General features: G+C 40.7%; 1 protein-coding gene across 29 annotated transcripts in view; it reads left to right on the forward strand.

Moving 5' to 3' along the window:
* Positions 1-25,044, forward strand: part of FOXP1 (forkhead box P1) — a 627,865-nt gene that overhangs the window by 523,950 nt on the left and 78,871 nt on the right. For 25 of the 29 annotated variants that reach the window (XM_061397383.1, XM_061397378.1, XM_061397365.1 and 22 more), the window contains 4 exons: positions 8,465-8,602; positions 9,644-9,730; positions 15,073-15,226; positions 20,591-20,795. In XM_061397383.1, the coding sequence (XP_061253367.1) occupies positions 8,465-8,602; positions 9,644-9,730; positions 15,073-15,226; positions 20,591-20,795 (584 nt within the window). The remainder of the gene's footprint in view (positions 1-8,464; positions 8,603-9,643; positions 9,731-15,072; positions 15,227-20,590; positions 20,796-25,044) is intronic. The other 4 variants (XM_061397377.1, XM_061397381.1, XM_061397386.1 and 1 more) reach the window with 1 other exon arrangement.

Below are 25,044 nucleotides of genomic sequence, written 5' to 3' on the forward strand. Positions count from 1 at the left end.
ACAGAATGGAAACATTCTGCATCAAGCTATAGAGTGTATTGTCTTCTCTGAATTTTCATTTGACAGGGATTTTAGAGGCTGTGATCTTAATTAAATCTCAACTAGCTGAAGTAATGCATCTAAAGGCATGCAGTGTTGCGTAACCTTGCTCAGTTGGTAAACCATAAATCATCAGAAAGCTTATGATAGGAATGGTTGGCTTGAATTTTTTTGTTGTTTGCAGTCAGATGTACCTTAAAAACAAAACCCTGACCATCACTACCGTGTCTTTGCACGTTGTCAGGAGCTGTCACTTGAAAGATAAACTCTTTCATGACACTGACCAGTTCTGCAACTTTTCAGCCAACCTCCACACAATTGCAAGGTACAGTGAAATTAAAATCCAGATTAATTAAAAGCAATGAAATTCCAGCTTTATTTTGGCTAACGTGGCAGAAGTGTGTTGCAGCTACAGTGCTTCTAAGACAGTCAGGAAATGGTAGTGTGACCAGCGTCTAAGCCAGAACTAAAATGTTAATAAAATTTGAATTGGCAAAAAAGAAGATTGAAGAAATTTATTCTGTGATTTAGTTGCAGATGAACACCACTAAAGAGAAATGGATAGCTATCCTCTTAGGAATTGGACAAATAGAGTAGTCAGAATCCACTTCAGGTAGTTCTGTGACTGAGTGTGGTTTACAAGCAGGAGTATTAGGCAGCAACAGTTGACCAGAAAAGGTTCGAGTAAATAAATGCATAGTGCCTGTGTATGTGTCTGTTATGTGTTAAAATGCATATGAATTTGATGACAAGGAATTAGAGTAATTTAATAGCTATTAGATAGTCTCGATCTTACAGATTCTCCTAGTGATTGTAAATACTTGGTTATTTACTTTTAGTGCCTTTTAAACAGATTTCTTTTTCTTTTTCTTTTTTTTTTTTTTACTGCTGTGTATGCTGTGGTAGAAGCAGCCATCTACACGTAAAAATTGAGAAAGCTATCGAGTGATACATTGATCCTATACATCTTTGTACAAAATATATCAGACTTGGAGTTATGCTGCTGATACTCTGTAGCTCTCTGGGGGCAGAGAAGGAATGGACTTTGTGTATACCTACATGCCTAGATTTGGGGATAAATTTGAATTTGTTGCTCTTTGGTGAAAGATTTCTGTTCTTGGCAGCAGCATGATGTTTCTGGACATTGGTTTGAGTCATTTCTAAGTGTGCAGTACTTTTTCCCCCTCCTCATAAATGGCTTTCTATATTCACCTTTATTTACTCTTTTTAAAAAGAGAAAACTCAGTTACCTCTTAGCTGAACAGTCCTCTGCAGGTTGTGGGAACTTGAATTATCTGGAAAGACCTGAACTGGGCCTCGACTTGAGGATTGTAGGAGTAATCTCTGAGTCTTTCTTCCAACCTGGCAGCTTTTGAAGAGAAATTAATTTAGAATGAGAGAAATAAATATTGAATACATGCACTGTGCCTCCTTTTCCAATCTGGTTGAAAGCAGCTAATCAATGAAGTTGCAGGCTAAATGTTAGGGTGCACTTTTGGGGGGATACCTTGGTATCATGTTTTAATTTTTAAGCTTTATCTGGCCTTTAAATCTGAAACATCATTGTTCAAATAACTGAGAACAAGGTAAATCAACAACATCAAAAAGGTCGGCTTCTGTGATTTCTCAAGGGCTTGTTATTTTGTACTTCCCAATTCTATTTGATGTCTTGACAAAACAAGATGACACAGGGGAGAATACATTAAATTTTGATTTTTTTCATCTAACCTGTTACAGTTGTGGCAGCTTAATTTCTTTTACTTTGTCCTGAAGATGGTTTTTTGTACAATTACTCTAATTGTCACACCACTTCATGAGGGTGGGTCTGGCTTTCCCATTTGCCTTGATTTTTACTAGGCGTTTTTGAACATGTTTTGTCCTTTATCACATAAGGAGCTTTGGGTTGGGCTCTGTCTTCATTAGAAATAAATCAGTGAATGGTGAGATTGTCAGAGAAGCAACTGATGTTTTCTCATTAGAATCTAATTTGCACCCTTTAGTTTAATTGTTATGGATAACGTGTTGGAAATTGGCATGGGAAACTACATAATTTGAGAAACAGAAGTTGTAATTCTGAAGGAAAAAAAAAAAGTGATTGCACCCTCAGTCAGGTCTTAAAAACTTTGTAATGATCTAATTTTGGCCTACCTGTATGTTCAAATTCAACTAAAATCCCCCCCTCCATCTCAGTAAATAATAAAAAATAAAAATGTAGTTAAGCACCTCTATTATATTTTCAGTGCTGGTTAAAATGTGAAGACCTGTCCATTTAATTCTTAGTTGTAGAAAATGTGTGATGTGCAAAAGATCAACATTTAATTTTTCTTCATCTAACAGTATCTGTTGATCTACAACCATGTCTCCAAGTTGTCTTTCCTTATTCTAATCCTCTGTGTGTGTCAAATAAGATGGATACAGTTGCCCTCCCTTGCACTATTTTTGAATAATGCTTCAATATAATGGAGCTTATTTAGCCAAGGCCTCTTCCTTTTTTCTTCACGACTGTGGCTAGAATGTTTTCTGAGGTGCCTTCTTGGAATAGTTCTCTCTCCTCCTCTTTGCAGTCCTAAAAGACCATTTTCGTTGTTGTTAAGATAAACTATCATAGCAGGTTTGATCCATGTGCACTAAATTGTTTTCTATCCCTCTTCCAAGAGAAAGAGACTGAACAAGGAAAGAGGAGCTTTTTTCTGGATTTAAATAATAATATTAATAATAATAATAATAATAGTTGACAGGTTGAAAAGATCAGGGCTTATTGGATGATTATTTTCATGTATAGCTTCCATTGTTTCCTGTATTTAACGGTCGCTAATGGGGGAAGCGATTTAATTCATGTAAACTTTACATTTTTATGCGAATGAAGCTGATATTTATTAGAGCTAAAACAATTACACTGGCACTCAGAGAGTAACCTTATGTGCGTGGGGAAATGGGAGAGAGCAGTGGAGGTCCCATGAATGCCTGTGCTGTAAACAAATATGAATCTATACCACTTTTTACAATTTAGAGACAAAAGAAGAGCTCAGAGAACGTTGCTTATTAGGCTTAGAGATTGCTTATTAGGCTTGATAACCTGAAATAACACCTGATTGGCAGTCAAGTCTTGGCCATACAGTTCTTCTTGAAAGAAGGATAGCCCTTTTTGATAGAATGTAATAAACAAAATGATAAAAAATGAAATGCTAATTGCATTTTAAAGAGGTCCTTTTTCCCCTAAAATTTTAATAGGTGGTTGTATTGTTACTGAGAGAACAGTTATGCTAATGACTGACTACTTAGATGATTTTGCATTAATATAATAACCATTACCTGCCTTAATGCTTTGTACAGTATTGTGGCAAAATAGCGAAGCCTAAAAGAGTTATACAAAAAGCAGAATTCTATAATGAAACAGAATTATACTTTACACATGAATAGCATGCTTTTTAAAAAATTTTTTGAAGACTGAAATATTATGTCAGAAACATATTTTCTTTCCAGTATGATATAGCTGCCTCACATGCTATCTGTGGCTTTTGGGGGATTTTGTGTGTGTGTTTTCCTCCTTCTTTCTAAATACCATGGGGAATAGATAGAAGCTTTCTAACTTTTCTGTTTGGTGATATATCAGTTGTATCCACTGGGTTATTAATTATGAACACTGGTCTCTCTTGGAGGGGGGCTTGCTATTTCTTTCCTTTCACACAGGCTAGCTTCTGTATAAACATATCAAATTTGACATAGGTTTTTTTGTTTTTTTGTTTTCACATGGGGAGCCATTTTCTTTGGTTCTGCTTTGATGTTGTGGAACATTCTAATGTAATTCATTTGCTCTTACTTGATGAACCAAGTAACACTGCCTAACCTGGTCAGTTATCATCCAGGTAGAGCCTTAGATCTAGAAAGGACTTCAGTTCCTTGGGACATCCATGAAGTGAATAACCAGAGATGAACAACAGTTTCTAAATTATTAATCCAGAGAAATGGAAATACAACAATACTTTAAATGTGTTTATCTTTACATTTGCATTATTTGTACCCATAGCAGTTATGAGAATATGCTCATGTCCAAGATCTCTGTGTATTTATACCTGGCAGCATTTACTTAGAGTTAACGTTGAGTATAAACTAAAGAGAAAGAAAAAAAAAAAGGATGACATGTTATTTTCAGTATTTATATTGTGTCATCTCCCCTCCCACCCAATTCCTCCTATTGTCTCTGGGATTAGAAATAAAGTATTATTTCTGTGGGTGTTCTTATTTATTTGTTTGCTTTTTACACTATCCCCTTCCCCCTCACCTACCTTTCCCCATTGAGGATGCAGGGGAAAAATAAGCCAGATTATTTCAGTGGTCTTCTAGCGTTCAGCTGCTTTATAAAGCCGTTTGGAAGTAAAAGAAAACTGCATCAGGGAGAATTTACACAGCAGTGGATGGGCTTTGACCATCCACTTGTTGTGCCGAGAACGAGGGTGGGAAGGCAGCGCAGGCGCGCACCACAGCGCCCCGATGGCCGGCACAGCCGTCGGGCTGCCATGCTCGCAGGTTTGTGCGCACCTGGGGTGGGCCACACCCGCTTGCCATCAGTCAGCAGTGTATCAAGCAATTTTTTTTTTAATTCCTGACTTCCTCTTGAAACTCAACTAAAGAGTGTTAACTGTGTGTGTGTGTGTGTGTGTGTGTGTGTGTGTTTTAAATTCAGTTTTGTATGCTAGCATTCTTTAAATGTCTGCCAGAAGTTTAATTTGAATTTCTGATCCCTGAAGGCAGCTAGACGGAATCATTCTCGTTCTTCATAAATTGCCTTCTATGATTCATTGTTAACTCATAAAACATACTCATTTCTATATACTCAAAGAGTTAAGGTAGTTACAGTATCGGGGATACTTTTTTTTTTTTTTGCATTACATTTAAACTGTCATTTGAGAAAGAAATCAAGAATGAGCTTGAACTCCTAGTTAAGGCATGAGCCCTGTAGCACACAAACCTCAGAAATTAATGTTTTTATCTCAAGGAGGGTAAGGTAGATGCATGGAATTGGTGGGGGGGAGTTTAGTTTTGACTGAATACTCTGAAAGAGGAGCTCATAAATACTAGAGCGCTGTAGTTAAAAACTCACATGACTGTTTTAAATACTATTGATTTAAACCAGTGGCTAGATTTTATGAATCAAAGTGTAATTTCAAATCCTTGGCCATATTTCTCAATGCTGAAGCACTCTCTCTTGTGTGCCTTTAGCTGCTTTCCAGACATTCAACACAGGATTAAATGATAGTAGTTACAGTGATCAATAGGTTAAGACCAGTACAATCACTCTTGCCGCTAATGACCTCAGTAGTAATGGGCAATAAAGTGTGGGCTGTAATAGCCTCTCGCTGGTACTGCATGCCCTTTGATTCCCAGTATTAGTAGGGACTAGCTACGTGAAAAAGTTGGACATCGAGAGCTAAAGCAGTGAATATGTAGGCTATAATTCTTAACTATTTAAAGCCTCACACTGTGTTCAGATTTCTTCTTCTTTTCCTTTTCCACCCCACAATGGTTTCTGGTTCGTTTGGCTATGTTTGTGAAAGCTTTCCATAACTGATTTTCATGACATGTTGGAGGAGAAACTTTGGGGAAAATCTCAGTTTCATTACGTTTATAAATGAAGCTCGAGCCCACTCTGGAAGCTCAGCGTTAACTGGTGTGAAAATGTGGTTTCAGATGTAAAAGCAGAGCTGAGGCCGTCAGGATCTGATAGCCCACTTCTGCTCATTCAGAGACCTGTCACCAGGCTGGAGGATTACTCAGGCTTCTCGCCCCTTTCCCTCCTTTGGCTGTCTGCTGCTTTAAGCGTTTGATTGTTCGTCACCACCTCCATGGAGATGTCCACGGGGGAAAAAGAAGGGGAGACTCAAGATCATTTTACTGTTCTGTAACATGACTATGGATATTGAATAAAAACTCTGGGGAAAGGAGATTTAAACTGTTGACTGTATATGGGGATTTAAAAATTATCTGTGGGCATAAGTCCTTTTTTAAACTTTTAGATCTGTTTTGTTGAAGCATAATTTACATATGATAAAATGTATTTGTTTTAAGTAGACAGTTGGAAGGATTTTGGCAATTGTATCCACCTCTGTGACCACCAAACCAACCAGGATAGCTGACTCTTCTCTCACGCCCAAAAGTTCTCTGGTGCCCATTTCTAACATAGGGTTTCCACAGTCACTTTAAAAATTGTGAGCACGAGACTGTCTATGGTGGTTTCTGTTAGAATACTGTTAATTTCTCGTGCATCACCAGCTTAGATCTTACACCACCCTGTTCCTGTCTATTTTCCTGTTCATCACCATCAGAAATTTGGCTCAAGAATATTTATTTTGTATATCATCCAAGAAATGCAGGGCGAAAAAAAGAAACCTTAAACATGGTTCTTTTGTTTGCTTAATCAAACCTCCCTGTGTGATGATGCAACTCTCAAGGAAAAGTAAACTCCCATCGTGATATGTTGGCTTTTGCTGCTCAAAAGATAGTGATTGGCACCCAATACAGATTGAAGCATTCAGAAAGTTTCTCCTGTATGAAGACGGAGTCAACTAATTGGAACTAATTTCTAGATGGTTAGATGTTTGGATAGTGTCTTCTTGGTGTTTGTCCTAGATTAAATGCAAGTTCACTGTTCTCATCATTGGTGATATTTCGTGCGGCGGAGTATCTTTTTAAAAGGATGATTTATCCATTCATATACATCTGTCCCTGTTTGCATATAAAAATATTCAGACATGCCCATCTGTTTTAAATTACAGTGTATCTACATCTACACTTAAAAGGCCACTGCAGTAGGAAGAATTTGATGATGACCTTCCAGACTTGGGCTAATGAAAATTTTCAAATGTTCCAGCTAGTGTTTTCCAAACGATGAGAGACTTGCATGTAAACATCCCCCAACACAAAACATGCCCACAACAACAGTGGAGGCTGTTCACTGTATATGCATCTGACCTTCAGGAACCATTTTTAGTTCATCAAAATTAGTGATGCTGAGAAATCGGGACATCAGTGCATAATGACTGTGAAATTAGGAATGAGAGCTCGCTATGCAAATGACAGGACAAATCATGTGAAAAAGTCAAGATAAACTGCATATTAAGACATTGTGTTATATAAAATTAATACTGCATTTCTCCCTTTTGCTTACTGCTCCCCTGAAAGATTTTTTTAATTCTTTTATCTTCTGATCAGCTATTGTCTGCCGGATTTTTTTTTTTTCTAAGTGGCACACAGGCAAAGTGCAAAACATGTTATTAGTACCTTTTATTGTAATACATGAGATGACAGCAGATCCTTTTTAACAAAGTATATCCTTTACTGCTTCTAGCTTCTTGCTGTCACATGTTTGATTAGAAACCAAAGAAAAGTAAGATGCTTAAATATTACTGTTCAAAGACATACAGGTTTTGTCTTTTCTTTCATTTTTTTTTCCCCTTTCCTTATCTTTTTATTGGGGGGGGATAATTTTTCATGAAATAGTCTTCTTGTATTACGGGGCCTGACAAAATGGTTCTCATGTAGTCTGCAAATTAAACACAAGTGCAGTGATTATTTTGAATAGCTAAATTACATTCTAGAAAGCTTGCAGAATTCATAGCATTGTCATTAGGTATCCGCTTGAATACAATTTGTGTAACCTTGGCCAAGACAGCCTGTCATTTTAATGTCAGTGTTTTATCTGAACAAGACATCATCCTTTCAGATACAGTGTGCAGGTTTCTTGCAGAGATGCCCGTGCAGAAACCTGTTAACAGTTGCAAATATGAAATGCTATCAAGTTCATCACTGTAGCTGTTTGCCACTGAAATGTCATGGAAAGCGGCTTTTATACTATGAAAGAATTGAGACATCTGTGTGCTGGGTGAACAGGGAAGGGTACAAGGCATCATAGAAAGGGTCTGTGTTGCAGTTCGCAAGGTGCACCCAAGGTTCAGTTGTCCACAGGACTCGGTGTTCATGCACTGTTCTCAAAATAACTGTCCGCAGAGGACTGATTGTTTTGGCTCCAGCTGGGAAAATATTGGTTCCCGTTAAACTTCTTCCCTATAATTCAAGTTGGTGTTAACTTCCTGTATCTCACTATGACCAAAAACTCATTAAGCAACTGACGTCACACCAACCTTAGCTCCGGGTAGCTTATGTTAAGCTTTTACTCCTTGTTTGCTTACCAACTCTCAGGAACACTTGTCAGTGGCTGCAAGGTTTTGTTTTATGTTTCTTTATTTGAAATCCACTACTTGATTGATTAGAGTTCGTGGCTGCATCCCCTTTGGACAGAGGAATCGCATATGGGAAATGGGTCAGTCCTCTAAGCAGGCTGAAGACAGTCTGTCACTGAACGTGGAAGGCTGAGTGCTGTGGGTGTGCGATTTCCTGGCTTCCTATTTATCCTTCGTTAACGTTCTAGGTTCCCGTGTCAGTGGCTATGATGACACCTCAAGTTATCACTCCCCAGCAGATGCAGCAGATTCTCCAGCAGCAAGTGCTGAGCCCTCAGCAGCTCCAGGTTCTCCTCCAGCAGCAGCAGGCCCTCATGCTTCAACAGGTAATGGTCCCTCCTCCTTCCCCAGCATCCCATGCCTCCAGGGCCCCACCCCTCCATTCATACTTGCCCTCACCTGAGCAGCTCTTTTGCCCATCGAAGCAGTAAGCAGAGCGAGGCACGTGGGGTGGGATGTACATTGGTCCCTGGGTGATCAACTGCTTTTGCATCCCTGAAAGAGAGGGACCCTGCCAAAGCCGTGAGGGTTTGGGCCGGGAGAGTACCCGACGGACTGAGATTAGGGCTGTAATTGGACTTGGTAGAAGTAAGATCTTTTCGGCTTAGGGGGCTTTGCGCTCTTTTATTTGGTAAGCCCAGAGGCTTCTAAATGGTGTGAATCAAAGCAAAAGGAGAGCACGTCAGGAGCAGGTTTAAATGTGACAGCTCTCAAAGTCCCCATTTCAACTCAGAAGCGAACAGAACTTTTCAACATCAGGAAACATCTTGGAGTTTGTTAACGGTCAGGTGCACAGTTGGTTTTACCCCTTTTGTGTCTGCTGATGCTGAAGTAAACTTCTGGCTGCCATGGTGCCATGGGGACCTCATAGTCTGCTTTGATGGACCCCTGAACCAGATAGAGGGGATTCGGGACCATAGTGATGGGAGCTGCTGAGGCAAGGTGGTGGGGACTGGATGCAGAGGAAACTGGCCACACGGTGATGTCCACACGGAACAGCCCCCAGCACCGCCCGAGCCTGACACTGAGTGAGCATGCACAATCTGCAGTAGAGATTCACCAGACTCCCTCAGCAAGGGCGCTTTAGCTTTGTTGTACAATCAAAGGTCATTCCTTGCCTTCTTTTAATTAGTTTGTGTAGAAAAATGGTATGTTTTTCATCAGTTCATTTTGGAGATTACTTTTCAAACAATAATGCCAAGAAGAGTCAGCATGCACTGAAATTTATTGTCGAGTTTCAAACTAAAGGTCAGGCCATTACAGATAAAAGGATGCTATTTTTCAAATCACAGTTTGTGTATGGCACCGAAAGGGACAGTGGCTTGGCAGTGCCCTCTGTTACTTACCGTCCTCTTTTTCCTTTGTAGCAGCAGCTTCAAGAGTTTTATAAAAAACAACAGGAACAGTTGCAGCTTCAACTTTTACAACAACATGCTGGAAAACAGCCTAAAGAGGTACCGACAATACATATTTTACTTTCAAACCACAGATCCCAGAGGACTATCTCATGGCTATTAAACTGTCATTCATCTTTTAAATGATTGCACAACTGAGCTGACTCTATCGGTTCTCAGCTTTCAGACTGAGAGTTATTGTCCTGTTTTCTTTCAGATTTTTCTGGGTTCTGTTCACTGGCTGCCACGTATTTTTGAACACTGCTACAGGTGTACCTCGTATGGGCGCTGGGAAGAGGAGGCTGGGCCGAACCTTTAGGGTGACTTTTGCAAACGCACCGCTGAGCTGAGATTTAGCTGGGGGAGGTGAAGTGCTCCCAGTGAAATTTTACCTGGGCGTGCACTTGATATTTTTTCTCCCAGCTCCAAGAGCTTGGGTGTTGGTGATGGCTTTTGCCTTCAGAAAAAGAATCCCTTATGCCAAAAGTTAGAGCAGGGTTCAGAACACCCCATCTTTGTTGAACAACTTCTTCCAAGTTGCATGGTTCATAATTGCTAATGGCAGGCTTGGATTATTTGTGTCTTCCTGAGAAGAACTTGTGTATTGCGATATCTTCTGTGTATGCAGGCCTTTGTAAGTGGGCATGGTGATCACGTGTGCCTACTGCCCAGTTAGGTAACAGGATTCTCTCAACAGAAGGGAAGACCTTCCCAGGCAGGGTTTCTGTCCTACCTTCTATGCGACTCAGTGTGGCCGAGGCTTGGTCAGATGAGGGAGTATCTCTGGGCATGTGTGTGTTATCGTGACATCTCTCTTCCCGTTTCAAAGTTATCCAATGTCACTTATCTCTGCATGTTTTCACGGTGGACTGAAATTCTTTGCATTTGAGTATTCTCCTCGGAATGACAATGTAGATCTTGGTAAACAGCTCGCAGTCCCGCTGAACAGCTTCTTTGCTGGCCTGCAGCAGGCAGCCCCTGCCTTCAGCTTAGAAGGAGTCCTGCCAGGTGACTCTGTCCCTGGCCGTCTCAGGAGCACGGGTGCCTGGAAACGCCTGTTTTCGCACGTTGGGAATGACCCAGCCATTCTCACTGTGCCGGTTCCTCGCTCTGCACAAACTGGGTACATTTTCCTTGCTCTGCCAAGGGTTCACCCTGGAGTCCTGGTTAGCAGCCTGGATGGAAACCCCTGCAGAGTAGGGGCAGTTTGGGGCTGAAGGGGAGGAGGTGTTTTAATGAAACTGCTGACACAACCTTAAGTACGGTGCCGCGCTACCGGGTGCTGCTATAATAAAAAAGGGAACAGATTAAAAAGTGTCTAAAATGTAAATCTAAAGGACTAACAGTAATTAAAATGGAAATGGCACAGGGAGGGAAGGCATGTAATTGTGAGATATCACTGTGCAGAAGGCTCTCAGCTTTGTTTTGCTGGCTGTTTTTCTAATTCAGTAGGGCTTACTCATCAGTGGCAGTTCAATGCGCGTTAATGACTCTGGGATTGCAGGCATCACTCTGGACAAAGAAATGATTATTGTGCGGTCAAAAGAAGTTCAAAGACAAGAAGGGAATTTCAGTTTTTTCCTTAGAGATCCACATTCAAGAGCATATAAATTAAGCCAAATGTTAAAAACCACAGTCTGAAAGCTGACTTCAAAGTCACAACTCTCTAATTAATGAACTGCGAGCTTCAGTTTGGACAAGTTGTGGTTTGATGCGCCCATAAATCAACATGACAGGCCTGTTTCACAGTCTCAGACAGTGCTTGTCACGGAGTCACATCAGATGTAAACACAGCAGAAAAAAGAAGGGATATGAAGGAGGTGCAATTGATCAACAGAATTGGTAAAAACCCACTTTTGAAGCACATTATGCATGATCACAGGAAATGGTTACAGCCTCAAGAGGTTTCCCCTTCTGCTGTTGCTTTTTTGAATCAGATTTCTAACAGCCTTCAAAAGGGAGAATAAGAATTATGGAGTTTCTCCCCTGTGGCTCGCAGGCAATAACCCCCTGTTGTTATTTTGTGCTTCTTTCTTTTCAAAGGCATCAAAATTTAGTTTTTTAAAGATCTTTAACTCTATATTTGAAGACAAACAAAAAAGGGCCGCACTGTCATTCTTATCAGTTACCAGGGATTGTGTTTTTCCTTTCTGTTGCCACTTCTTATTAACCTCTTACTTGGTCTGTTAGACATAGTTTGGAATGCACGTCTGCATGCTGGGAGAACATGAAAGTTCAGATGAGCTCAGAGGGCAGATAAAGAAATGCAAAGGCGAAAGTTACACAGCAGAAGGAAGGATAAAAGTTAACTCGCCCAAATTGCTGCCTTCAGAAAGGGAAGGGGCATCTCGGGTGCACAGACACGCTGGTGGTGTTGGAATTTGGGAGGGGGGTGGGGGAGAAAAGGGGGCCACTCTGTCTGAACCAGGGGGACGGTGGTTACGTGACAGAGGTAGTGTTCAGCGTCTCCAGGACACTGGGTATGTTGCGGTCACACTTCACCATCCATTTTGATGGTAAAGGTGGTGTTGCCTTCACATCCTGAGGGGTGAGCGGGCCCAGACCTACAGCATGTCCCCTTGGATTCTACTGGTGTGTTCACAGCACCACTGAATGTCACCAGGTCCTGTCGTAACAATGACCAGGCTATCTTTATGTCCCTCAGGTAAGGGGGGAGCCTCCTGAAAGTACTATGCTGGTGGTGGTCCTTTTGTGCTACCATGAAGTAGAGTCACATGGTAGTAATTTCATGATGTGGACTGCTGGTTAGGATTTTAACAAGGTTTGAACTTGGATGTTGACAGATGGAACAAGTGTATTAATTTACTGAATCCCCAGTCATTAGTGGCTCATAATTTTGAATCGTCAGCCACCCTCTCCCCGCCTTTTCCCTCTTTTGATCACCTCTGCAGTAAGATACTTGATCCTGGGCCAGAACAACATACTTTAGCCTCTTTTTTCCCTAAAGTTGCCTCAAGTTGTTGAGTTCAGACCTGAGACCTTCTTGGGAAGATGGGCACTCTGTAGCCCCATACAGCTAGTTCTTAAGTGACGGCTCATTACTATTTGACAGGACGGGTGTGGAAAAGCGAAGGCAGAGTTAATTTTAAGTCAGGCCACAAAAAAAGATCCCATCCTGTGCGGGCGAGGTAGGCTAAGTTGATTGTTTTAAAAGGGCCGTTTGTCCTGGGTAGTTATGACAGTTTATGTTAGGCGGTAGGGAGGAGCCGAAGAAAGGAAAACAGACCTTTGACTGCAGAGCTAGGGAGGGGATCCGAAATGCAAGGTTTATCAGGGCATTTTAGCATTTTAACACCGACTACTGACCTGTCCAGGGGACTGCGCGGAGACCTTTTTTGTATGCATTCAATTGTGAGAAGTAAACAAACGGCTCGTATCCTGTGTTTGGTAACTGGGTGGGGAGCACAGTTTGGCAACCAGTGTTGCTTTTAAATTCTTTCTTTGGACAATGGGCCTTGTATACTTTTATATCCTGGCTTTTCAAACACGGACAGCTCTCAGGAGCTTTTCCTAGGGATGGCCACAGAGACAACAGAGCAGCCATCAGTCATTTTATATAAATACAGAATTTCTAAACATTTCATTTACAGTTGGACAGGAAACACCCTCCGCAGACCCCGGCACCCCCGCCCCATGACTTTCTACTTCAGCAGGAGCTGAATCCCTCATCTTTTATTGCACCCATGTTGTTTTTTCTTCTCTTCCTCCCCTCCCCCACCTTTTGTAAACGCGTCATGAATTAATATCTGTTGAAGAAGTGAAAAAATCATTTTGACATGAATATAACTATCATTGGGTTTTACATTAATGTGATAACTTGGGAAGGGGTGAAAACAATTGGATCATTTTATGCATGCTGTTCTTCAAATGAAAACACTGGCTTTTCATTTAAATTTATTTAAATTTTTGTTGTTAGTGGTATAGAATTTGTTTTTTGGAGTGAAACTCAATTAACTTTCTCAGTGGCATGGTAGTAAGTCTGAAATTGGTTGCTAATATGAGAATGATGGTTTTTACTGTAAAATAAACTACATGGAGACCAAAAGGAAACCACTATTTTTCTCCTCCTTTGAACTTTGCATCAGAAGGTCTTGGTATATATGCCATTTTATGGATGTATCAGATCAAGGTCATGTGTTAGGTTAAGTGAATGCAGTTGTTTGTGAAGTGTAGTTAGGAGAGGCTCTGAAAGGGTTATGTAGTCCTCTTGGTTGGGAATGTCTCTCTCATGTTTTGAATAATACTCAGAATCAGGAAAACAAATCTTGTGGCTTTTCTTAAAGAACCTTTTTCCTTTCTTTTTCCTTTCTGGTTCCAGAACTCCCTTCCCCAAGAAGGGTTAATTTTTCTTTCATAATTGTTAGCCATAATGTGGCTAAGACCTCCACCTCGATTTGATTCCTCACAGATTAAGGATATTAGATAATTTCCTTCTATTTATTGTAATACTGCACTGTATTATCTTTCTATCACTCAGATAATTACTGAGGAAATCTACATTAATTTTTTTGGCTGGAGCAAGGCCTGCTAAACACAGGAATGATGTATTGATGTTTTACACAACAAAAGTTTTCCTCCTGTCATTGTCCAATCAACAGAAAGATATTTATCATATCGCAGAGCCCCTTCTTTTCAAGAACAAAGCAGGTAGGGAAGCACGACCAGCCAGCAGACCTTGGGGTTTCTGAAACTCAAGCCAAGCGAAGGCATCTGCAGCTTAAAGTGTCCTTCATATTAAGCACTCACAGCCGAGTGCGATGTTGTTTGCTAAATTATGAATGTGTGTAATTAAAATCTAGTGGCTGTTTCTATGAAAGATTTACAATGTTATTTCATCGTTTGTCATGGCTAATTAACAATATTAGATGAAGTTTTTCTTCAAAGGTCTGATTTTTTCTCATTTATTTATGTCAGAAGTGATAAACAGAGTAGTTAAAAGCTTCTCCCTGTGCAGGCGGGACAGAGGCAGCTTGCTCCTTCACACCTCAGGGTTCAGGGTTCAAATCCCTCTAGACCTCGAGTGGTGAAACCTGACTTCTCGTGTGCCTCATTACAGGTTTCAGAGTCTAGAAGTCCACGTTCTGCCTGCAAAAACTCAGGCCTTTCCAACCACAGGAGAAACTGCCTTGACTGGCAAATTGTCTTTCTGTGGGAGCCGGCAGGAGAAAGGGCCTCCACCCCCCGCCTCCTCGTTTCTCTTCAGAGGTGCTCTGCTCTGTCCCCTTGAAGGCGGCCTTGAGCCGGAGCCTTCCACGAAGCTCTGGTGACCACTCTCAGTCCTGGCTGATGACAGGGTATTTGAAGACCACCATCTATTTCACCTTCCCTGGGCAGTGGCCATCTCATTCTTTTTTTTTTTTTCCCTGCCTGATTTCTTTCAGCAACAGCAGGTGGCTACCCAGCAGTTGGCTTTCCAGCAGCAACTTTTACAGATGCAGCAGTTACAGCAGCAACACCTCCTGTCTTTGCAGCGCCAGGGCCTTCTAACCATCCAGCCAGGGCAGCCCGCCCTTCCCCTCCAACCTCTCACTCAAGGTAAGCGTTGATGATGCAGAAGGCATTGGTCTCTCAAGACCTGGGGCAGTGATGGGGGTGGAGGGGAGTGGGGTCTCCTTCCAGCTCATCATGAAGGAGATTGTTTAAAACACGCAGTTGTGCACTTAGAGGCAAAACCAGCTCAGGTAACAGTGATGGACCCTTCCAGAAGCCAGAGGGCTTGTGAGTGCCAAGATGACAACATAGGGCGGTCTGCAGACTTCACCAATGTCACAGGATCAAAATGTTGCAAGAGAGGAGGCAGTACTGCTCTGTCTTAATGGAGCATTTTAATCAGATCTTCTTACATTTTCGGTTTGGAATCACAAATACATTTTCTTGAAGGCTTTCGTTAGTCATTTTAAGATACATTGGATACATTGTACATCCTGTAACTTGCTCTGTTTTAAATCGTAGTAATGCCTTTGAAATGTCTCTTTTTAACATCTAGGGAGGAATTCAGGTAAACAATTGTGATTCATCTCTTGCTGTTACAGAAACCAAGGGGGTTTTCTGTTGGAATCTCTCTCTTTTGCATTCACTTGATTGTTGGTTTTTGAGCAAGTTGATTCTACTACACCTATTAGAACAGGTAACTTGTCCATCTCCAGCTCATTTTTGAGAATTGGAGCTCTTCAAAAAGGAGTGAGATTTCATGGATTTAGAAATTTCTTTGGAAAAGCCATTGACATGTTCTTTCAATGGATGTTGCCCGTCAGACAGAAATGAGTACTTTTGCTGTTCCTAGGACATCCCTCTGGGTTGCAGCAACTCTAACTTTCACGTGGGTAATGTGATATACAAATGAATCATTCAGAACCAGCCAGAAGGAAAGGAAGGAGGGAAGGAAAGAAGAAAGTCATGCTGTGTTTTGAAGTACAGTTCCTCTGTCCTTACGTGGAACAGTGGATTTCATTTGCCTCTTCACGGCCCATGGTGGACTCGGGTGTATGTGTATGTGCGCCTTCAAGACTGGCAGCTAAAACCTTTGGTGTCTTGGAACTATGAAGACAGTTCATAATATGAAAACTCTTTCTCCCCTCATGGTGCTGAAGGCATGGCCATGTGTTCAGTAACTTTTGGTGTCAGGTGGAGCCAGTGAGGCATGTCTGCCTTGAGTCTCTTGAGTCAACCACAACCACCTTGTGTCCCTCCTGAGGTTCTTTGGGTTTTCTTTATGTCTTAATGCTGAGACCAGGACATTTTCCTCCTTTAACTTCCCTCTCACCTCCCCTCCTCCTCCTGCTATTACTGCTCATCCACGCAATATATAATCAATATCGCCATTGCTGTCAAAATAGAAGATTTGGTAACTGAGCAATGCCAGGGTGGGGGTCGGGCGGGGAAGACACATGGGCTAATGCACTTTTGTGCTTGCAAAATGTTATAACGTGCATTAATTACATCTTCGTATTTATTGTTGGCAACGCCGCCGGCTGGCTGACACACCCACTGGACTCTGCTTCTACCTCGCTCGTCTTTTCCTACCGCTTCTATACTATTAAGTGTGCTCACTCAGGTTCATTGTTATAGTCCATCAGTTAAGCTGTCCAAAAGAGGGCAATTGGGCAGTGACAAGACAAGCTCACATGTAATGTGAAAGAAATGAATGTGGTGATGCATGAAGTGTAATCTCTACAGTAACATATCAGAGACACCGGTAGGTAATTCACTAGTCATGGCATTGATTGATATGCTTAGCAGTCGGCTCTAACGCTTTAGCCCCCGCAACATTAAGAAGATGCATATTTATAGTCTAAGGGGGTGTCTTTATGTGTGCCCAAAATGCATAAACGCAAATATAAACATTTCTCCTAGTGAAGTGAACCACCCGTGTCATAGCCATCTCTCTTGGAATCAAAAGGCTGGTTTTGTGTCCCCTAACCCCTTGCCCAAAGTGGCTGGAGAATTCAGTCATGTTGGACTACAACACAGTTTTTTGTGTTTTTTTTTTTTATCAGAGAGATGATGACTTAAAACTGATGTCATTATGAGGTTTAAATCAACTTTCTGCTTGCTTGAACATGGTCACCTGGGTATGGAGGTACAAGGACAAAAAAAGGTTGATCACCTCTGTTTGTCTTAGAGCCAGTGATACCTGGGATTGTAAAATTGAGTTCCGTGAACGGTAATCTGTCAACTGTCCCCGCAACATACATTTTTTAAACCTGTGTCTGCACTTCTTTTATAATGAAGGGGCCAGTTGTCCTGGAAAAAGACAGGTAGGCAGGCACAGGGTCTGTGTGTTGAAAATGCTAGTAACGCTCACTTCAGGATGTACTCACCATGATTCTTTTACATCCCTGCACGGTCTTGGCTAAGTTGCCTTAAACGTGCATGTAAATATCACAGTATTGGAACAGACAGAGTAATATTTTGAAGACTCTTTTTTTTCCCCTGGAGGTTTTAGGTTATGAAACGAAAGGACCTTTTTTTTTTTTTTTTTTTTTGTAAAATGTTTTTAGGGCTGTTGGAGGGCCTTCTCCCTGTTTTGTATTATTAGCATGTCTATTTTTCCCCTGATGGCTTTAATCATATCATCTTCCTTAGCACCTGTAATTCCATAAAGAAATATACTTTTAATATCATTCTGAGTTTTTAATTTTTTTAAATATAAACTACTGTTGGAAGAAAATTGCATGTCTGCTGATGTACCTGTTAATGGATTTGTTTAACTTGGGACTATTATTCCTACCTACCATTTTGGAAAAAATGCATGCTTTCTGGACATTTGATGTCCCCTTAGTCTGATGAGTGACTAGCTTACCTTTTATCTGTCTTAATTCTATCGTGAGATCTCGGTTGTCAAATAACAGCATCCTTTGGTAGATACTATTCACTGAAATAACAGTTTAACATCACTAACAAGGTGTAACATTGATGGAAGAGACCGATTTGACTGCCTTTCTGTGAGTCTTATGCGAGTGTTCTTCACCGTAATTATCACATTGAAATTTGACCCAGAAGGATACCTCGTTGTCAGTCAGTGAGTTACTATTTTATTTACCATTTCTCCCTGTGGACGAAGAAACTGATTTGCTAGCCCATTGGACTAGAAGGAGAGGAGAGAGACATTAATGTGCATTGTGGGCCTAATAAGTATAACAGGGCATTTCTCTTTGTCTTTATTTGCTGGATAAACAGCTTAGTTTTGAAACAGCTTCCAAGTGCTGCTTCTATCAGAGGGAAAGTGTTAACACAGTGGTTAGAAACCCACCTCCTTATGCACCTTGACCCAGAAATCAATTAGTTTGAATTGAAAAAGTAGGCGGCTTGTTCTTTTTGTGTGTATTTACTCCCCAGAAAGTAAAACTGGATGTTGACTTGTAGGGCTTTATGTCAGTGTGCCATCATCCACAGACAAGCCTATTCACTATTGTTTCAATTGAATAAACAGTGATCCGAGGGTCAGCCATCTTCCCAGGTAATTGCTGGTGTGCAGACATCAGTGGCGGCCTGTTAGCTACCAACCCACCCTGCACATCACCTCACTAGGTGTTGGAAAAAAATAGCTGAGATGCAGCGGAACTGGACACAGGATTGTGTGGTGACCTTTCCCTTTGTTTAATTTGCCTCCGAGGTTTAATTTCAGGGGACAAGTAATAATTGAATATGCCTAATAACTAAATGCTCATTTGGGACAAAATCCATCAAAATATAATTGGCATTTGATTTTTATGAAGGAAGAAGAAAACTGACTTGGCTGTCGACGCATTCGAAGAATATCTGACCACTTAATGTATCATTTGAGGCCTCTTTTATAATATATATTAATTGCAGAGACTCAAGCGTTTGAACATTTTCTTGGAGAACCGTTAGGAGAGACCAACTGTTTTTGTTAACGCTCCTCTCAGAAAGGCGGGGAAGGTTATTGGTCTGCTGTGCAATAATTTACTCCTCTTTGATATGCAAACGATCCACGGTGAATATAAAAAAATCCTATCAGACTCATTTCACAGTTCTTAACCACTCGGATTCTCTGGAGTCCATCGCCTCATTAGACCAGTGCTCTCCAATGCTAGCATAATTAAAATCTTTAACAGTTTAGCAAAGTAAAGATGTTTGGCTGATCACGTTGAGATGATTATCTATCCATTGTATTCTAAATGACAAAAATAAATTAAATTTAGACCTTGGCATTTTTTATTATGTGTTTCAAATGAATATAATGCACACAGCCTTCTTTTTAAATTCAGTACCTTAGGTTTGGTCAGAAACGTGCCTGTTTCAGTTCCTGCTATATAGTTAGAAAATGGCAGGCTTGCTAGGAGAGCTCGGTTCCAGTTCATTGAGACAATGAACTGAGATCCAGACGTCCAGTTCTAATGTGCATTGCCTTGTGATGTCAGGGGTGGTGATTTCTTCCAAGTTGTCCTCCTAGGTGGTGGTTGTCAGTTGCCATTCAGACTATGTTTCTTCTGTGCGTGTATGCACTGGAATATGCCTTGAGGTCAGATTTGGAAATCCTGGGCTGTAGAGGCATGCTGCCAGCATAAAGGCTTCGTGCCCACAATAGTGAGATTGACATACTGATTGAATCTCTTCTTGGGAGGAAAAAAACAAGGTGACTCTTCCTGCCCAAGACTCACGTCCATTGTGACCCCCTTAAAGAGCAAGAGAACTTTACTGCTCCAAGTTTCTTTCACGTTTTCATTTCATTCTGCAATGGTTCATTAGCATGGATCTAAGAAATGACAGTAATAATAGTGTTACTTGTATAAAAAGTTATACAGTTTTTCAGTAGACACATCCATCAATTAAGCATGTGGTACAAGAAACCAAAATTAATGAGGAAGATAGGTGTGTTAATGAAATAATCATAGTATAATCAATTTGACTGTTAAAAGTTGAAAAGCATTTCAGGAAGACGATATGAATTCATAATTTATGTCTAAAAGTGATTAATAAAAACTATATTTAATAACAAAGCTATTTGTCATCATTTAAGACTTAAGCACAAAAATTATTCATTTTGTGGTTCATGTTGTCATAATAGTAGAGTTGAACAAATTTATTTTGAGCCCTTCTTTGTGTCTAAAAATACAGTCACATCTATCTACATTTTTTTTAACCCCAGCGGTCTAGAAACAACAGTTTGGATGGAGGCATACAGTCTTTGCGAAAAATAGCTGTGTTCTGAATCCTTTTCATGGGATTCTTTTATGTGTGATGAGGGCACTTCAGGTGGAGGACCCATTCCTTCCTACCGTATTTGCCTTAGTTGAGAGGGAAGGAAAAAAAAACTGCATGCACCAAAAAACCCCTAACACTAGGCTTTGTTTACTGACTCTTTGATTTAATTACTGTTTGAAGAGGACGGAATTAGCTGTTAATTGATTTAATTATCCAATTTGTTTGTTTCAGGCATGATTCCAACAGAACTGCAGCAGCTCTGGAAAGAAGTGACAAGTGCTCATACGACAGAAGAAACCACGGGCAACAATCACAGCAGTTTGGATCTGACCACGACATGTGTCTCTTCCTCTGCACCTTCCAAGACCTCCTTAATAATGAACCCACATGCCTCTACCAATGGACAGCTGTCAGTCCACACTCCCAAAAGGGAAAGGTAGGAACGCAAATCTGAGATGTGTCCGAAGCTGGCTGTAAGGCGGAGGGGTGGGTGGCCTCTCCTCGCCGTATCTATCTCGGTGATCCCTAATTGGATCCATGTGACTGGAGTGTGCGTATAATTACTTAAGAATGTATTCAGTGTGGTGTGGGTGTGAAGCATCTAATTATTGTCACCTTTTCAACGTGGAATTAGCACTTACATAGATGGAACCTGAGCTTAGGAACCCAGGCAGTCTTTCGATCTCTCTTTTGGATGAGGTAGGCTTCCAGGCCTCCTCTTTCTGCCATGTGTCCACTGCATACAAGGTGCTTTCCTTGTCTTCACGTGCTTTCTAAGGAAATAGCAGTGTCTACTGTAGGCTGTGTTGAATTACAGTTTGAGCAAAGATAAAATGTACACTACTCTGCAGTTCCCTCCCTGAAGGCGGGGGGCCCATCTGTTTCACCGTTGTGTCCCCAAAGCGTTCAGGTTTTTTTTTTTTTTTTTCTCAATAGACTGTCAGTGAAGGTTTGCAGGATGGACTGATGGAATGGGTCCACATATACGCACACACAGGCATACAGAACCACTTTATCCAGGTCATGGTCTATATGGTAGCATTGACTCAATTTCCGTATTCCTGTTTGGAAGTTAACACTTGATATTTTTAAATTGCCCTGAGCTTCACTTGGATGTTAGTTGAAGCTGAGGTATTTTGAGAGATCCAAAATACATCATGTGAACAGACAGTGCTAATAAAAGGAAGCTGTGAATCCATATTATTATACCTTAGCACCCAGAAACAATACTACTATTCAGTGCTTTTTCAAAATAGAAAATACATATATAAAACTTTTTTTTTTGATGTATTTTTAACCTGTTTCCTATGTAGCTCGTATGCAGAGTGTCCACACACAGAAGAAAAGAAACCCTAAAAGTCATAGGTGATAGCAAATGTCATTTCCATTCAGAAAAACCAAATTTTTTTTTTTTATAAAGGGACCAAGTGAAAGATTTTTTAATTATCTTCTTCACTTAAGCAAGTACACATATAATCTCATATATTTCTTAAAATGTTGAACATGAAGCCCACTGATTTAATTAGATATATATCTTTATACCAGCAGTGCTTGATCCATTTAGAGCTTAGTAATCACAGAAAATAGTACCTGAATATTTATGTATGTGTTGGTGTGTGTGTATCATGTTCAAACCCAAACACCATGAGAGGTTTCTGGAGATGAAATTATATATGTTTTAGCCAAAGCTTGCAGCTGTCCTTCTAACATCACTTTGGAGTTTCTGTGGCAGACACAGCAGAACTAAAAGCTGCTTTTAACTTACTGGTTTAGAGGAGCTTGAAAAATAGAATGGTTGACAGTAAAAATTAGTTTGGAAACATTGGGCCAAATGTGACTTTTTTTGTTTCCGGTGAGGATAGGTTTGTATGTCTGGAGACCAGTCTTAGCTCTTGCTGTATAAGGCCTTAGAATGCTTTGTGATTAAAAACAAAGCGCTAGACCTTAGACAGCTTTTAAAGAAAAGGTCTAGGTTGTCGTCCTTTGCTCTACTTGCTTTTGGTGTCCTGAGGTTGATGCTGTCCATTTACAGCAACATCTTTATCCATAGGTAGCAAAGGGGGCCGTACAGGGAAAAACGCCAACTGATGCACTTAGCGTATTTATGTAATCTCGTCGGCTGTTGTGGCGCCTGCACAGATTTCCTGTGACATAGAAGTTTCTCCCTGTTTAGATGCAGTGTGCTCAGTTTCATTCTAAAAGGTTATATACGTGGGGTCAGGTAGTAGATTAGCAAGGAGGCAAATAGAGAAGAATAGCCCTTTTCATGTCTTAAGGTGCATTTGAAAGTAAATGGATCTCAGAGACAGTCTAATTCCAGGAGAATAAGTTTGTTGGATTTCTCGTTTTATGGTCCTTATGTGTCTGCACAAAAGTTGGGCTTAATCTTCATTGTACTACCTGCCAGCATTAGAATAAGGATCAGGAAAGAATTCAGATTTCATTGAGCATTAATCTGGATGTAAAAACAGGCTGACTTCTCCAACTGTACATGCAAAGAAGAAGCAACTATGAAATTATATGCTACTACTTAATCTCTGGGACCTCTGAGTTTATATCATGTGGTAGGTTCCTAGAAATGGCTGGACTGGATCAAATTCTAATCACATTTTAACTGAAAGTGACAAATAAGAGAGATGAGCAGAGCACCTTAAGTTAAAGATAAGTCAAAAAGTTACAAACTTACAGAACTGATCACTACAAATTGAATTATTATTCAGCTTTGTGTATAAGGACTTAATAATGAGTATTTTATGGTTTTACCATCTGATGGTTTACTTTAAAATCCCATGGGGGATATTGCTATTTAAATAGTGGGAAATGGTTTTTTATAAAAGTTATCCCTCTCACAATTCATCTCCCTTACACAGTGAGTTGTCATTTGTCTCAGGAGTCCCTTTGAGAAGTTCATCCCTTACTCACCAGGAGCATTTGTGAAATGTATCTCATTTGAAGCTCTCCCTTGGTTTCTACATAATATTCCCCACCCCCAGTGCTGCTCCTGGAGCTGTGTCTTGGGGTACCAGCTTTAAGAATTCTTTCTGAAAGGAGTTGGGAGTACTCCGTGTGGAAATTCATAGGGCCCAAGGTAGCATTGTGAGAGTTGTGGTTTGCTTTTCAAAGTCGGGATTTCCATGCCATGTGGAAGGCTCCTCCCCCCGCCGCCTGCCCCTGTGCATCCTTCGGGCTCCCGTGAGCAGCCACCGCTGCAGTAGCTCTGGGGTTTGGTGAGCTGCAATCTGTTAAGGAGATAAATAATGTGCTTGGCACGACACTCCTACTCTCCTCTTTAATTTGTCTTACACAAGGAAAATTATAATTAAATCATTCAGGGTAAACCCTTGAGTGTAGAGAAGGGAAGAAAAAAAAACACACACACACTTTGGTAAAGATTGCCAGTAGAAACCCACTTCCCTGTTGTGCGGGGTAGAGACATGTATCAATATTCAGCATCATTAGGGGAGGAGCGGCCCATGTGATTTGTGAGGCGGATGCCAGCGCTCAAATCAAGGCTTGTTAAGATCCTGTCCCAGTGCGATCACGGACCTTCCGCATCATTAGAATTCAGCACAGGCACTGCACTCCGTGCTTTGATTTTCTTCCGAGAATTCAATAATGTTTATTGTGCTGATTATATATATATAAATTCATTGGTGCAGTAGACATACCTGTGTTGTCAGGCCTGAGAGAAGTGTGGTGGGGATGAAGTTCAGGCAGGATCTAAACAGCTGCAGAGCAAGGCAGGCACATCCTCTTACTGTCATTTCATTCCGCAGGACCAGGGCGTCCTGACTTCTTTGGTAAATAGACAAAACTTCGACCTGGGATACCTGTAAACACAAAGATATTATCTCGTTTTTCTCAACCGTCTGACTATCTCACTTTAAGAAATTGCGAGTTTTGGTGTGGGTAAACAAAATCAACGCCATGCAAATGAAACATTTATTAAAATGCTAAATTTAGTAAAGCCCTTTGAGCTTCCTGGATCAAAGCAGCTATGTAAATACAAATAGCAATTACTACTTAAGTAATTGCCTGAATTAAAATTCTAAATATCACATTATATTATGATGCGCTAGGGAAGGGGAAGAAAACTCACATTTAATCTTTTTTGTCCCTGTGCCAAGCAACTGGCTAAACTCTTGCCTTTGGAGTGATGGCTCATTTTAGCCACGTGACCACTGGGAAGCAGCAGGGTTTGTTATACCCATTTTCCAGATGAGGAAGTTGATTCATTAAGATTAAATAAGTGACCTAGGGTCATAGAACTGGTTAGTCTCATAGTTGAGACGCAGATTCAAGGCTCTCTTTTAGTTTGTAAAACTGGACTTAAGAGATTCCATTCAGCACAGAAATGAATACTTAATTATGATAAGTTAAAGTCAGTGCTCCTAAAGGAAATTTTAAGTTGGATTTAAATTCACTTCAACAGTGTATTGGCTTACCTTTTGTGTGCACATCAGTATATTTAAAGGGAAATCCCAGAGTTTCCTGTGTAAGGTAGACAAGCAGTTCCTGGGCTTCTCTTAAAGGGAGGGCAGGTAGGGAGGATTTGCAAAATATAAATCATTTACAGTCTGAAACAGCACATAAAGAGCAAAAATGGACCCCATGCAGGATTTGCACACAGGCAAATGTAAAACAAGGCGCGCTCTTCTTTAACTGTATCCTGACTTTCCTTCCTG

The sequence above is a fragment of the Bos javanicus genome, chromosome 22 (genome assembly GCF_032452875.1).
Source record: "Bos javanicus breed banteng chromosome 22, ARS-OSU_banteng_1.0, whole genome shotgun sequence".
Classification (NCBI taxonomy): domain Eukaryota; kingdom Metazoa; phylum Chordata; class Mammalia; order Artiodactyla; family Bovidae; genus Bos; species Bos javanicus.